Source organism: Salvelinus fontinalis, chromosome 1 (assembly GCF_029448725.1).
Source record: "Salvelinus fontinalis isolate EN_2023a chromosome 1, ASM2944872v1, whole genome shotgun sequence".
In the NCBI taxonomy this organism is placed as follows: domain Eukaryota; kingdom Metazoa; phylum Chordata; class Actinopteri; order Salmoniformes; family Salmonidae; genus Salvelinus; species Salvelinus fontinalis.
The window spans coordinates 55,821,255-55,835,431 of record NC_074665.1 but is presented as its reverse complement, the minus strand read 5'-3'; the positions used below and the strand labels follow the sequence as shown (position 1 = coordinate 55,835,431).

At 42.4% G+C, this 14,177-nt stretch overlaps 1 protein-coding gene across 38 annotated transcripts in view; it reads left to right on the top strand.

Moving 5' to 3' along the window:
* LOC129857963 (ankyrin-3-like) overlaps positions 1 to 11,134 on the top strand; it is a 218,627-nt gene extending 207,493 nt beyond the window's left edge. For 28 of the 38 annotated variants that reach the window (XM_055926811.1, XM_055927003.1, XM_055926996.1 and 25 more), the window contains 7 exons: positions 347 to 478; positions 1,058 to 1,201; positions 3,498 to 4,488; positions 4,772 to 4,958; positions 5,287 to 5,361; positions 5,921 to 6,306; positions 8,086 to 8,171. In XM_055926811.1, the coding sequence (XP_055782786.1) occupies positions 347 to 478; positions 1,058 to 1,201; positions 3,498 to 4,488; positions 4,772 to 4,958; positions 5,287 to 5,361; positions 5,921 to 6,304 (1,913 nt within the window). In that variant the 3' untranslated portion in view covers positions 6,305 to 6,306; positions 8,086 to 8,171. Of the gene's footprint in view, positions 1 to 346; positions 479 to 1,057; positions 1,202 to 3,497; positions 4,489 to 4,771; positions 4,959 to 5,286; positions 5,362 to 5,920; positions 6,307 to 8,085; positions 8,172 to 8,998 lie in introns of those variants that run through there. The other 10 variants (XM_055926959.1, XM_055926893.1, XM_055927039.1 and 7 more) reach the window with 6 other exon arrangements.
* The last annotated feature ends 3,043 nt before the right edge of the window (positions 11,135 to 14,177 follow it).

The window sequence follows — 14,177 nt, the reverse complement described above, 5'->3', positions numbered from 1 at the left end:
CAGAAAATCCAGTTTCTATGTCAATGCTTTTTTAAATATATATTTCAGTCTTTGATGAATATAAAGTGTAATATTGGGATGCAAACAAAACATGTAATACATTTCAACTATATCTGACATGGTACAGGTAGGTGTCTTCTTTTTTAAAGTCCTTAACCATGTGTGTGAGTTGTATACTTTTGTTTCAAAGTAGATTTGTTTAAGACTACCAATAAACACTCTGTGTTACCCTGATTTAGCCCACTGCAGTAAAAGGTTAATGATATTTGAGTCAAAATGACTGAGACTAGACTAAATCCTAAAACTGAACTGTTGTGATGTAATGTATTTTTGGATGCGTTTGCAGAGTTGGCTCGGGAAATGAACTTTTCTGTCGACGAGATCAACCACATCCGAGTGGAGAACCCCAACTCCTTGACAGCGCAGAGCTTCATGCTGCTAAAGAAATGGGTCAGCCGGGACGGTAAAAACGCAACGAGTGAGTGTCTCTCCTTCTCCCAAATGTATTTCTACCCACTATGGCTTTCTCTTCTATCACATCTCACTATTACACTTGTATTATTATGTACTACAGAGTACCTCGCTACTGTATTTTTCCATGTCCATAAAAAAGGCCTCACTACCTCTCTCATCCCTCTCTCCTTCTGAACTCCCTGTCTTTCCCTCTCTTCGTGTCTGTAAATATTTCATACTGAATGACATTGAAAGGACTTATGTAGAAGCAGAATGGCTTCTATGTTTGTTAAGATTCCTAATGCAGCTGTCATTCAGCTTAATATGAAGTCTCATATTATGTTCATGCTCCTACTAAGGACATAATGTTTAGTACAGGAAAATATAACTTGGCCCAGTCTCCTTGTAGAAGAGAAGAATACGGCAACCCTTTTTTCACCTTCATACACTGCAGTGTGATTGTAAACTATTTACCTTGCAAGAGTTATGACAATGACAACATCTGGGTTAAGGAACAGTGCATATTGTTCAGACAACTGTCATATTGTACAACAGTGTCTTGTCTTTGTTTGACTGACTTCCCGGTTGTCTGTTTTTCTTACAGCGGATGCCTTAACTGCAGTGCTGACCAAAGTCAATCGGATGGATATTGTGACTTTACTGGAGGGGCCGATATTTGACTATGGTAACATTTCAGGCACGAGAAGTTTTGCCGATGATAACGCTGTTTACCTGGATCAGGCTGATGGTAAAGTTTAGCTCCATCTAGCTGACCTCTTACCTCTCCTGCTACCTCTTTTGTTTTTGCCGTACAACTGTAGCAAAAATAAGAACAAATTGCCTGGCTATACTATTGAATGCAGTTTGCCTATGGAGACTACAGTACCTTATCTTAGATAGGCTGATGTCTGACCCTTCGTTTTCTGCTTTTATTTGTCAGTTTCGGTCTAACCATTTTCTGACACTCAAATGAGTGTGAGGAAATGTTAGCATGCAGAGTGCCATGGGTTCACTTTTAACTTAGTCAATTCAGGAAATGTATTTTAATTCACTTTCTGAAATAACTGGGCTCCTATTAAATTGACACCAACCAACCCTGATGATGAGAATAGCATGTTAAGCCCAAAGATTTTCTAGAGAGGTCTTGATTGACATGACCTTTTATATTATTTAAGCCCTCTAAAAATCAAATTGCATTTGTGCTCCAAGGGTTTTGTAAGATGAATTGATGACAAACACTAAAACTATCCATAATGCTAACCAGTTGCATGCTGTAACACACTGCCTTTACCTGATTACCTTGTACCTTCAACAGAACACTACTGTATAAACCCCTTTGTTCCCTAATGCATGGAGTAGCTATAGACTCAACAGTCTGTTGTACTTTGTTCATCTATAGCTCTAGATCTGTCTAGTTCTCTAATCTACCTCCAGTTCCTCTGAGCCCTCTCCGGATAGAATGACAGAGCTTCGTCCTCTGTGAAACCAGACTACCTTCTTCCTCTTACGCGCTCGTCCATCTCCACAGCCCAATCTCCAGGGCAGCTTATAACAGCTCCTAACGGCTTATTAAGAGTATTGTGCTGTCATCTCTGCACTTCCCCATTCCCTTCCCTGCCACCTAATCAAAATCATCTCTCTGTCCTCTCATTCATCATTGTCTTGTCTTGTTAATACGTTTTTGTATTTTGTTAGCTTTTTTTGTGTGTCTTTGTTTCTCTTTTATCGTCGTGTGTCCTCACCAGTAGCATGCTTTGTTGTTCATGAGAGCGCCTCCATCTCTGCATTTCCAGTGTCTCCCTCGATTAAGAGTCATTCCCTAAACCCTGATTCATTCTTGGTCTTGCAGACCTCCACACCTCTCTCCCTTACTATGCCCACACCGCTGATCCCTAAGTTATGAATCCTCTGTCTCACTCATGGACCTCACACCTTTACCCCCATCTCCACCACCCAATCCAGCTCCCTTTCCTTTTCCATGTCTCCTTCTCATCCCCCAGTCACCAAGTCTTCAGCCCACTGGGGACCCCAGTCAACCCACACACCTGTCCTCTACTCCCATGCCCCAGCTCTCTCCCTCATCCCTTCCAAGTATCTCCCTCAATGCTCAGTTTTCGAGTCCTCAGGCTCAACCCACTGGGGAACCCAGTCAACCCACACCCCTCTCCTCTACTCCCATACCCCAGCTGACTCCTTCATCTCCTCCTCAGTCACCAAGTCTTAAACCCACAGGAGATGCCAAAGTCCTCTCTTCTTCTCCCACCCCCCAGCTGTCTCCCTATGTGACCCTATGCCAGTCCCACAGTCTGGAATCCTTAGAAACCCCATTTCCCACTTTGTCCCACTCTGTCTCCCCCATCTCCTTTGCTGTCCTCACCCTAATATCACCTGCAGGGTCTCACTGCCCTAGTCCTGGCCCTTCCTCCCTTCTCATCTGTTCCCTGCCCCCCTGTCCTGTGTGTCAATATCCCTGTGTCCCCCGTACCTTCTCCTTCTGCACCTCCCTCTTGGGTTCGCATCGACCCCTCTACCCTAGAAATCTTCATCTAAGCCCCCTCCTATCCTCTTTCATCTTTTCTGTGAGAGCATGACTAAACACCCACTCAACTGTTAACTAATAAAACCCACTCATCACACATATGGGCATTTCTACCATTCCTTACTTATTTCTGTTTTGTTTTCTTATCCCATCTCAATGGCTGCATATGAACCCATCCCTTTAAAGAACAAAACTATCTTGTCATAAAACTGTTAAAAGCTGTGACGGACATAAGTATTTATTGTTTTTGTCAGTGTAAGTATAATTTGTTTCATACCCTTTTTACGTTGGGTTCCTCAAGTGAAACAAAAGTGCTGCATATTGTGCTGAGGATTCATGACACCAGTGTCCCCTCTGAGGGTCACCATAATTAGTGGGTGTTTTGTTGCATGCTCTATAGTCAGTCTCTGTTCCATTGTCCATGTCACTCAGTCCATGTGGTGTGTGGTTTATGTGGGATTCTTTGTGTCATGTGCGTCCATGTGAGTATATCATCTCCCAACAGATTATCACAGCATCCTAGCGGAGCTGCAGTCCCCAGCCCAACTGCACTCTGACCCTTCCTTCACAGAGCTCTACTCTGAACCCCCTACCCTCACCATTGACCCCGAACCTACCCCTGTCCAGCTCAACCCAGACCCTCCTATCTTCATCCTCACCCAGTCCGAGTCCTGGGCCGACCACATGGAGCCTAGTGTGCAGCCTGACTCCTCCACTAGGAGCCCTTCTAGACCCTATGAGCTGTCCCTGTACATTCCCACCCTTGACTTAGATCCCACCGCTGCCACCAACACAGGAATGGCTGAAGTTGACCAGGTGCTGATAGTGGAAGAAGAGAAAAAGGAAGTGGACATAAGCCTCCAACAGATGTCATTCGCTTCCCCTGAACAGTGTGAAGTAGAAAAAGAGGTCAAAGAGCAAGTCTCCTTCCTATCATCTTTGTCCTCCCCATCATCACCTTGGCAAGCACAGCAGGACAGCAGACAGGCAGGGGCGGAGGAGGTCATGAACGGAGATGGTGAGGAAGTGGTGGAGGCAGGTGAGATGGCGGAAGAAGGGGATAAAGTGGTAGAAGAGGGGGGAAAGGAAAGAGAGAATGGGGCTGAGGTGGCTGAAGAGGGGGCTAAGGTGGTGAAAGAGGGGGATAATAAGATGGTGTTGGATGGGGGTAAGGAGCTAGAGAATGGGGCTGAGGCGTCGGGGGAGCAGGGAGTGTCTGGTTCCACTGAGGAAAAGGATGGAGATGAAAATGAGATGACAGAAGACAAGTTGAAGTCGCTGTTGGAGGATATTCATTTGGAGGAAGGCTCAGAGGAAGAGGAGGGTGAGGAGATGACGGAGGCCAAGGTTCAGGAGATTCTCAGTCAGGTGAAGCAGGCAGAAAAAGACATGTGTTCACTTCCAGGTTGGCACAGTGAGACATTCAGCGTCAACGTGGAGCCGCCCACACCCGGCCGCTGTGTAAGCTCAGACCTGCTAGACCTCCAGGAAAATAGGTACACAAAAAGAATATATATTCCATGGATTATGGATTAAGGATAAATACACTTTCATGTAAATCTACAACTGGGATTCAATATCTTCGCCTCAGTCTTTGTCTTTTTACATAATCTGCCTTCATCACAAACTATTTGATCAATAAATTTGATAACAACCCCATCCTATTCTCAATATTGAGCTTTATCTTAGTCAATGTTCTCTGAATTGTAATCCTTAACCATTAATCCGAGTTTCAATCTAAGTCTCCACCTTACTCTTTCTCCCAATCTCTCCCCACAGCCAGGAGAACTCCAGTGACTCCGTCACCTCTTCCTCTAGAGGGGAGCCAGGGAGGTCCAGGCACAATGGCGATCACACGGAGCTACCACCTCATGACGGGTCACTTCCTGTATCACAGGACTCAGCCAACAGAAGAGCTGGACATGGGACGGAAGAAGGCGTACTTGTGTCTGAGAAGAAAGTCCAGGTAATTGCAATGACTATGCAAGATAATGTACTGTAAATATTTTTGTACAATGTGTGTCTACTACAGTGAATACGGCTCATCGGGTACATCACTGTTGTTTCTTTTTCACAGTGACATAAACTGGATGTCCATTCTTTTAAATCAACTGGTTGACTGTAAATTTAACTTGACCCTTATTTCCAGATGTGCCATTGTTCATTGTTGCTGATGTCAGAAGAACCTTGGGATTGTGTGACGCTAAAAAAATCTCTCTCGCCTGCTTTTTTTTGTGTTTTCTATATCTCCTTCTCACTGTCTGTAATGTTGCTTTAACTGCACTCTTCGGCAGCGTTTTAGTGAGTCTGGCACTGATGAGGAACAAACCGTCACCACCAGGGTGTTTCGGCGCCGGGTCATTCTTAAGGTACCCTGCTGAGACTGGGTGAAGGTTTGGTTTAGGTTTGGCTATAGATGGTTAACCTAGCTTTGCCTCTGGTGTGCAGTGGACTGGTGTGGCTTAACTGACAGCTATCAGTGGGAGATAAAGGAAACTTCAGAAATGTGTGTGTGTGTGTGTAGTGTGTGTGTGTGTGTGTGTGTGTGTGTGTGTGTGTGTGTGTGTGTGTGTGTGTGTGTGTGTGTGTGTGTGTGTGTGTGTGTGTGTGTGTGTGTGTGTGTGTGTGTGTGTGTGTGTGTGTGTGTGTGTGTGTGTGTGTCCTGGCCGGTTAACCTGCTTTCATGTTTTCAATCAAGGATAATTTTGTGTCTCACTGTTGCCTCTGTGATGCCATTTAAAGGGACATGCCACATTCAATTTGTTATCGTTTCAATCAACAACTCTTGGGGAATTCTAAAATATTCTGTCTCTAGAGGTTTGCTTGCAGTTTGATGGTGCTGTTGCTGCAGAGTGTGTTAGTGGTTTGCTGTTCCACTGGCTGAAGTGAATTTGGACCAGTTCTGATTTTAACCATGAGCACTTACAGGGAGAACAGGCAAAGAATATTCCGGGTGAATCAGTGACAGAAGAACAGTTTACCGATGAGGACGGTAACATCATCACTAGAAAAGTAACTATCTGCCTCTGCCCTCGTCCTAAAAATACACCTCTGAATTATCATACCCACCTTCTCAAAGCATCCTCGAAACTCTCCTCCCAAAAAATCCTAAACCCCATCCACTTGTGTTTGTGTGTGTATCCCTGCCATACCCTCTCCATCTCGACTATGATCATTATCTCCTCCACTTTTCCCAGGTCATCAGAAAAGTCATCAGGCGGGTGTCCATGCCTGACGACCAGGGCGGGGACAGGGGGAGGTGGGACCGAGGAGACCTCTGGCCTTGCCCTTTCTCACTGGAGGAGGAGCTAGAGGTTGGCATGACAACAAAATAGGCCGCATAGGTTGCCCCAAGGGGGTTCTGGGGTTCTGAGCTTGAACAGAAAACGGGTGGGGGCCTTAACTCAGGATGCGGTCGTGGGATTCGACGTTCAAGTTCTGCCGCTAATGTTACCAGTGTGTGTGTGTCTGTGTGTCTGTTTGAGTGTCTGCCTGTCTGTGTGTGTGTGTATCTGTGTCTCTGTTTGAGTGTCTGCCTGTCTGTGTGTGTGTGTGTATCTGTGTCTCTGTTTGAGTGTCTGCCTGTCTGTGTGTGTATCTGTGTCTCTGTTTGAGTGTCTGCCTGTCTGTGTGTGTGTGTATCTGTGTCTCTGTTTGAGTGTCTGCCTGTCTGTGTGTGTGTGTATCTGTGTCTCTGTTTGAGTGTCTGCCTGTCTGTGTGTGTGTGTATCTGTGTCTCTGTTTGAGTGTCTGCCTGTCTGTGTGTGTGTGTGTGTGTGTGTGTGTGTGTGTGTGTGTGTGTGTGTGTGTGTGTGTGTGTGTGTGTGTGTGTGTGTGTGTGTGTGTGTGTCTCTGTTTGAGTGTCTGTGTCTGTCTGTGTGTGTGTATCTGTGTCTCTGTTTGAGTGTCTGCCTGTCTGTGTGTGTGTGTATCTGTGTCTCTGTTTGAGTGTCTGCCTGTCTGTGTGTGTGTGTATCTGTGTCTCTGTTTGAGTGTCTGCCTGTCTGTGTGTGTGTGTATCTGTGTCTCTGTTTGAGTGTCTGCCTGTCTGTGTGTGTGTGTGTGTGTGTGTGTGTGTGTGTGTGTGTGTGTGTGTGTGTGTGTGTGTGTGTGTGTGTGTGTGTGTGTGTGTGTGTGTGTGTGTGTGTGTGTGTGTGTGTGTGTGTGTGTGTGTGTGTGTCTCTGTTTGAGTGTCTGTGTCTGTCTGTGTGTGTGTATCTGTGTCTCTGTTTGAGTGTCTGCCTGTCTGTGTGTGTGTATCTGTGTCTTTGTTTGAGTGTCTGCCTGTCTGTGTGTGTGTGTGTGTGTGTGTATGTGTATCTGTGTCTGTTTGAGTGTCTGCCTGTCTGTGTGTGTATGTGTATCTGTGTCTCTGTTTGAGTGTCTGCCTGTCTGTGTGTGTCTGTGTCTCTGTTTGAGTATCTGCCTGTCTGTGTGTGTATGTGTATCTGTGTCTCTGTTTGAGTGTCTGCCTGTCTGTGTGTGTCTGTGTCTGTTTGAGTGTCTGCCTGGCTGTGTGTGTATGTGTGTCTGTGTCTCTGTTTGAGTGTCTGCCTGTCTGTGTGTGTATGTGTGTCTGTGTCCATTTGAGTGTCTGCCTGTCTGTGTGTCTCTGTGTGCGTGCATGAGAGCTCAATGACTAGGATGCTGAATATGTTTCAGCTATTGTTTGTGGCCCACATTGAATTTGAAAACTGATTGTTCTGTAATGAACCAGGTGCGCTCTGCCCTGACACATCTCGTTTGTTTGTGGTAATACAACTCCTCTGGGCTGTAATTATTTCTCCGGGAATTTAAACACTCACTATGTCTTTAGAATGTTGTGTGATTTCACTTCACGGTATCTTGCTATCTGCGTATGTGTGTGATGCTAACATTTGCCTCTGTGGACTGGTTTACTGCTTTCAGGTTGATGGTTTCAGGTTGCTAATATTAAATCATCTCACATGTTGCTTATCTCTGGTCTAGCTGCACTCGGGTTGCGGTTTTCAGGTTGCAGTGTTGGGTTACTGCTTGCCAGGATCCCTCTCAGGATGTGGGGTTTTGAAATTGGCCTCATCTCACTCGTATGTGTGTGCATTTGTGTGTTGCAGCAAGGAGATGGAGCTAAAAGCAGGAGGAAGGAGGAGAGGTTGGGAGAAAAGAAGCTTCACTCGTAGGGCTAGCTGTGCTCCACCAGGTACTTTACCAAATAGTGCTTTACCCCACCACTTCTCTCATAAACTCATTCATTTCTATCCCCTGTCACTGTTCAGTGGTGTGCTCAATATTTTCTGTTCCATTCCATATACATGTTTAAACTTGGTGCAGCTCTGCTCCATTTCACTATACTGTACTTGTTCTCTTCTGCAATGTTGTCCACGGTACTCTCCTGACCTGATGATTTACGTATTTCATTCTACTCCAAACAGACCTTTATGTTTCAAACTGAAAGCCTGACTCTTGTCTGTTTTGATTCTGGTTACATCAGCTGTGTGGCTGGGTGACTAGTCACAAAGGGAAAATGGATAATGCTCAAAACACACCTCAGCATATATTGTCACACAGACACTCTCTGTCTAACGCTCTCTTTATCCACTAAATCCCCCCAAAGGCCAGCTCATAGACAGTACTATCGTGTGGGAATTGCATCAAACAGAGGTCGCTATCTGAGTGGTTACTGTTAATCCCTGAAAGGTGTTGTTAGCTATATGCATCGGTGAAATATTCAGTTTAAGCAAACCTGAATAAAAAAGAGTAGTAGCACTCTCATGATCTCTGGCTCAGCTGGTGGTTTCCAAGACAACCAGGGTGACCATGACAACCCGTGGCCCAACAGACTTCTTGATGCTCTCTAGCGTCATCGAGGGAATGACTGCTCCAGTAAATGGTAGCTAGCAAAATGGAACATAAAATTCAGATGCTATGATGTAGTGGTAATACATCTATCAAGTAATCAGAATTAGTAATAACTAAGGGACTCAAACTCAACATCTGCCTAAAATAATAATTGTTCTTGTTTTTCAGGTGTGCAGGAATTATTCTCATCGGTTTCCACGGCAGAAAGTTACAAACAACTAGAAAACTAAAGGAAAATAGGACATTTCAGCCAATACTTCCAACGTGTGGTTTTCAAGCGTGAAGAACTTGACCCGTCTGGTTTTAGCATGAGCATGAAAAACTCACTCCCTGTCAATTGAGGGATCTGGAAGGTTCTCACCATGGCATCTGAATTCTAATTGTACAGCTCTCACTTCCTGTGGTCTATGGACCAGAAGAATTATGCTTCCTGTTTGTGACTCGTAACGTGCCATTGGTGTCATGAGAGCTTTTGAGGAGCATTGTGGTGACACTGAAAAAGGACTCCATTACAGAAAAACTACAAGTGGTCGTGAGTAAAACCATTGGTGTCGTGAGAGCTTTTGAGGATCATTGTGGTGAGACCGAAAAAGGACTCCATTACAGAAAAACCACAGGTGCAACTGAACATACACTTCCCTGTGACCAAAGAAGGCACAAAAGCTCAGTTCTAGTAGTAGGAGAAAGAAACTCAACAAAATTACACAAAAACAAGAGGATCACTTCCGATCCACCTCCAACACTCGCCTTATATTTTTTTCTTGGACCCATAAATGTCAGGTTGTAAATTGCTGGGGTTTTTGTTTTCCTTTTTAAACCTGAAAATAAAAATACTTTTTTCTGTATAGAAATTACAATCTGTACAATTCTAAAATTATGAGTTACAAGATGATAATGCAGAGGAGAGAACTTTACAAGTGCTTTCAACATGATTATCAAAATGGTTCCACTTTTTTGGAAGATTTGAGTGAACTTCACATGTTGTTACATAATTAATTATTATAGCAGGTATAACATTTGTATAGGAAAAAAGCTGGTTTGATTTTAACAGGGGAAATTTCCAGAAAATCTGCTGCAAATTTCAGTGATTCCCAAAATGGGGATGTATCTAATTCTGCAAAAGCAGTCTTTCAGAGTACTCATATTTTCATGCATGCCTTTCACATTATTTTAAGTAAAATTTGTACAAGTTTGCAAACACTGTATTAAAATTAGAATTAAAACCCTTTATCTGTGTACAAATATAGCCCTAACATTTGTCACCAGTTTTATATTTGAAATGAGAGAAAAAATAAAAACCATAAAAGTGTTTTTTTTTGTCTCGGACGAGGAACAGTATGAAGAAAGTTTGTTCTATAGCTTCTTGAGGATTACCGTTTGTCTATGTATAACTGAAGGGCGGTTTCTGCAGGGTTTATCATAAACGCTACGAGAAAGGAGTAATCTGAATGTATATGCTAGAAGACTGGCTCGCTGTAAAATTCTAAATGTATTGTGTGTATTGGCTATAAGGTGTAGAGGTCGCTGTACGCTGTAAGACTGTTAGTAATCATTTTAGCAGTGTGTCAATTGGTTTTATAAAGGCTGCTGTGGTTTTAAAGAAGAGGGTTTGGGGTTTTTGTGAAGTATTTCCTTAAGTTTAATCTACTCACATAGAGACACACAAGACATTCTTTGATTGTACCTCTTAATAGCATATGTATGACAAAAACACTGGATGGTCAAAACGATTATTTAAGCATAAAATAAATTGTGTTAAACTCTGAAATTGTGTGATCTTTTTAGGCTTGAGAATCTATGCAGTGTCTAACTAGCATTGTTTTGATAGCTCATTGGCGATTACTTTGCATTAGATCTTCTCTTTGTATTGGTTAGACTAGAGGCCCATGTAGTTCAAGTGTGGTGTTATTCTGGTGTGAAGGCTCAGACTTAGTGTGATGATGTTTATGCTGTGGACATGACAACCATGTAAAGGACTTCATTTCTTTTGACAAGTGAAGCAATTTAGGGTATTGTATCATATATCCTATCTTACATGTCAATCAGGGGGTAGAGGGTAATTTGATATGGTTGAACTATCAATTTTGTCAATTTTGTTTGATATCTGTTTTCAACTGAGCAAATTTTTCGATGTACAATTCTTACTAACAGAGTGAAGCCATTGAAATGTAACTATTCTAGCACTTTGGTTATTCAAAGTCTTCTTTTAGAGGCTATAGAAGCAATGACGCCACCACAATGTTTCAAGCGTCTTAAAAAATGTAATTTAAAAACAAAATAAATAAAAAAGCATTGGTTTTGAAATATTTTGTTTCTGTTTTATCTTTGTGTTTATGTGATGTCGAATCTCTTATGTTTGTAAGAAATTCCAATGGGTTGTGAAATGTTTAGGCTAAGGAATAAAAGAGGTTGGTAGATATACAGTGGGGCAAAAAAGTATTTAGTCAGCCACCAATTGTGCAAGTTCTCCCACTTAAAAAGATGAGAGAGGCCTGTAATTTTCATCACTTCAAATATGACAGACAAAATGAGAAAAAAAAATCCAGAAAATCACATTGTAGGATTTTTTATGAATTTATTTGCAAATTATGGTGGAAAATAAGTATTTGGTCAATAACAAAAGTTTCTTAATACTTTGTTATATACCCTTTGTTGGCAATGACAGAGGTCAAATGTTTTCTGTAAGTCTTCCCAAGGTTTTCACACACTGTTGCTGGTATTTTGGCCCATTCCTCCATGCAGATCTCCTCTAGAGCAGTGATGTTTTGGGGCTGTTGCTGGGCAACACGGACTTTCAACTCCCTCCAAAGATTTTCTATGGGGTTGAGATCTGGAGACTGGCTAGGCCACTCCAGGACCTTGAAATGCTTTTTACGAAGCCACTCCTTCGTTGCCCGGGCGGTGTGTTTGAGATCATTGTCATGCTGAAAGACCCAGCCACGTTTCATCTTCAATGCCCTTGTTGATGGAAGGAGGTTTTCACTCAAAATCTCACGATACATGGCCACATTCATTCTTTCCTTTACACGGATCAGTCGTCCTGGTCCCTTTGCAGAAAAACCTGCCCCAAAGAATGATGTTTTCACCCCCATGCTTCACAGTAGGTATGGTGTTCTTTGGATGCAACTCAGCATTCTTGTCGAGTTGAGTTTTTACCAAAAAGTTCTATTTTGGTTTCATCTGACCATATGACATTCTCCCAATCTTCTTCTGGATCATCCAAATGCTCTCTAGCAAACTTCAGACGGGCCTGGACATGTACTGGCTTAAGCAGGGGGACACGTCTTGCACTGCAGGATTTGAGTCCCTGGCGGCGTAGTGTGTTACTGATGGTATGTTTTGTTACTTTGGTCCCAGCTCTCTGCAGGTCATTCACTAGGTCCCCCCGTGTGGCTCTGGGATTTTTGCTCACCGTTCTTGTGATCATTTTGACCCCACGGGGTGAGATCTTGCGTGGAGCCCCAGATCGAGGGAGATTATCAGTGGTCTTGTATGTCTTTCATTTCCTAATAATTGCTCCCACAGTTGATTTCTTCAAACCAAGCTGCTTACCTATTGCAGATTCAGTCTTCCCAGCCTGGTGCAGGTCTACAATTTTGTTTCTGGTGTCCTTTGATAGCTCTTTGGTCTTGGCCATAGTGGAGTTTGGAGTGTGACTGTTTGAGGTTGTGGACAGGTGTCTTTTATACTGATAACAAGTTCAAACAGGTGCCATTAATACAGGTAACGAGTGGAGGACAGAGGAGCCTCTTAAAGAAGAAGCCAGAAATCTTGCTTGTTTGTAGGTGACCAAATACTTATTTTCCACCATAATTTGCAAATAAATTCATTAAAAATCCTACAATGTGATTTTCTGGATTTTTTTCTTCTCATTTTGTCTGTCATAGTTGAAGTGTACCTATGATGAAAATTACAGTCCTCTCTCATCTTTTTAAGTGGGAGAACATGCACAATTGGTGGCTGACTAAACACTTTTTTGCCCCACTGTATGTAAAGTAATGTATGATTGAATAATTAGCCAGTCAAAGAAGAGGTAGTAACAAAATAACATTTTCAAGAAATGAAATATTCTATACAGTGTATTTCTAAGCACTTTCAATATAACATCACAGTAAGCGGCAGGTAGCCTAGTGGTTAGAGTGTTGGGCCAGTAACTGAAAGGTTGCAAGATTGAATCCCCGAGCTGACAAGGTAAAAATCTGTCATTGTACCCCTGAACAAGGCAGTTAACCCACTGTTCCTAGGCTGTCATTGTAAATAAGAATCTGTTCTTAACTAACTTGCCTAGTAAATAAAGGTTAAAAAAAACATGCTTTTAGTACATTTATTATACTTTTGAATGAGTTAAATGCAAAAAATATATAAAAAATCAGTAGCTAAGCCAGAGATGAACACATATTTGACAAACTGTCATACCTTGGCAAGGTGGGGTGTGTTCTCAGTCCTACAGTCCTTTCAGATCTACAAAACTGTCACGAGAATTATGTTCTCAGTGTTCATAACCCAATTCAATTGAACTATTCCGTCTGCAACCCAGAATCTGTAAGATACTGGTTGAATGAAACAGACGAAGGCCCAGCTACGATAGTCAGAAAGTTTATTTACAAGAGCGCTAGTTCGTTGTACAAAACCATTCATTTTATACGAGCTCCTTACGCACATACTTTTGCACACAAACAGAATTCATACGCACATACATTTTCACACAAACAGTAGGTATCCTACGCACATACTGTATCAATACCCAGCCGACAAAGATTAGGGACCGTGAGAAGCACTCCCTGTCCTCCCTCAAATCTCTCAGTGGCCCCTAGCCAAGGTCGGCACCGAATCTTGCTCAGACAGTCTGTGTTTAAGATACTATAGAGACATATTGTACAGATATATTGTTTTACCCTAATTCTGACTAAAACTACATACATAATTTATTATAATTTTACTAAGACTACACACATCATTAATAATAATTTGATGATTCTAATGTATTTCATTGATGATTCTAATCAATTACATACAATTATATAGTTTCGGGGTGGAATATTCTAATCATTCATTTAAACATATAAATTCCATCAACAATCCACCCTTAATGACTAAATAATACACCCTGATACATCGATTGTATACAAGGATAATCCAAACCAATACATGTATGTACATTCGATATTCATCAATGACTGTTATAGGCCTATATCCAATCATAATGCTTCCTGTTAGGATTTTTATTACAATCTTCATAAAAAAACTGTCTAAACATTAAAAACAGTCTCATCCAACATTGGCTCCTCGTAGTTAAAAGAAACGAAGCCATCTCCTAGGCCTGGAGGCCTGTATTCGTCATCCCACT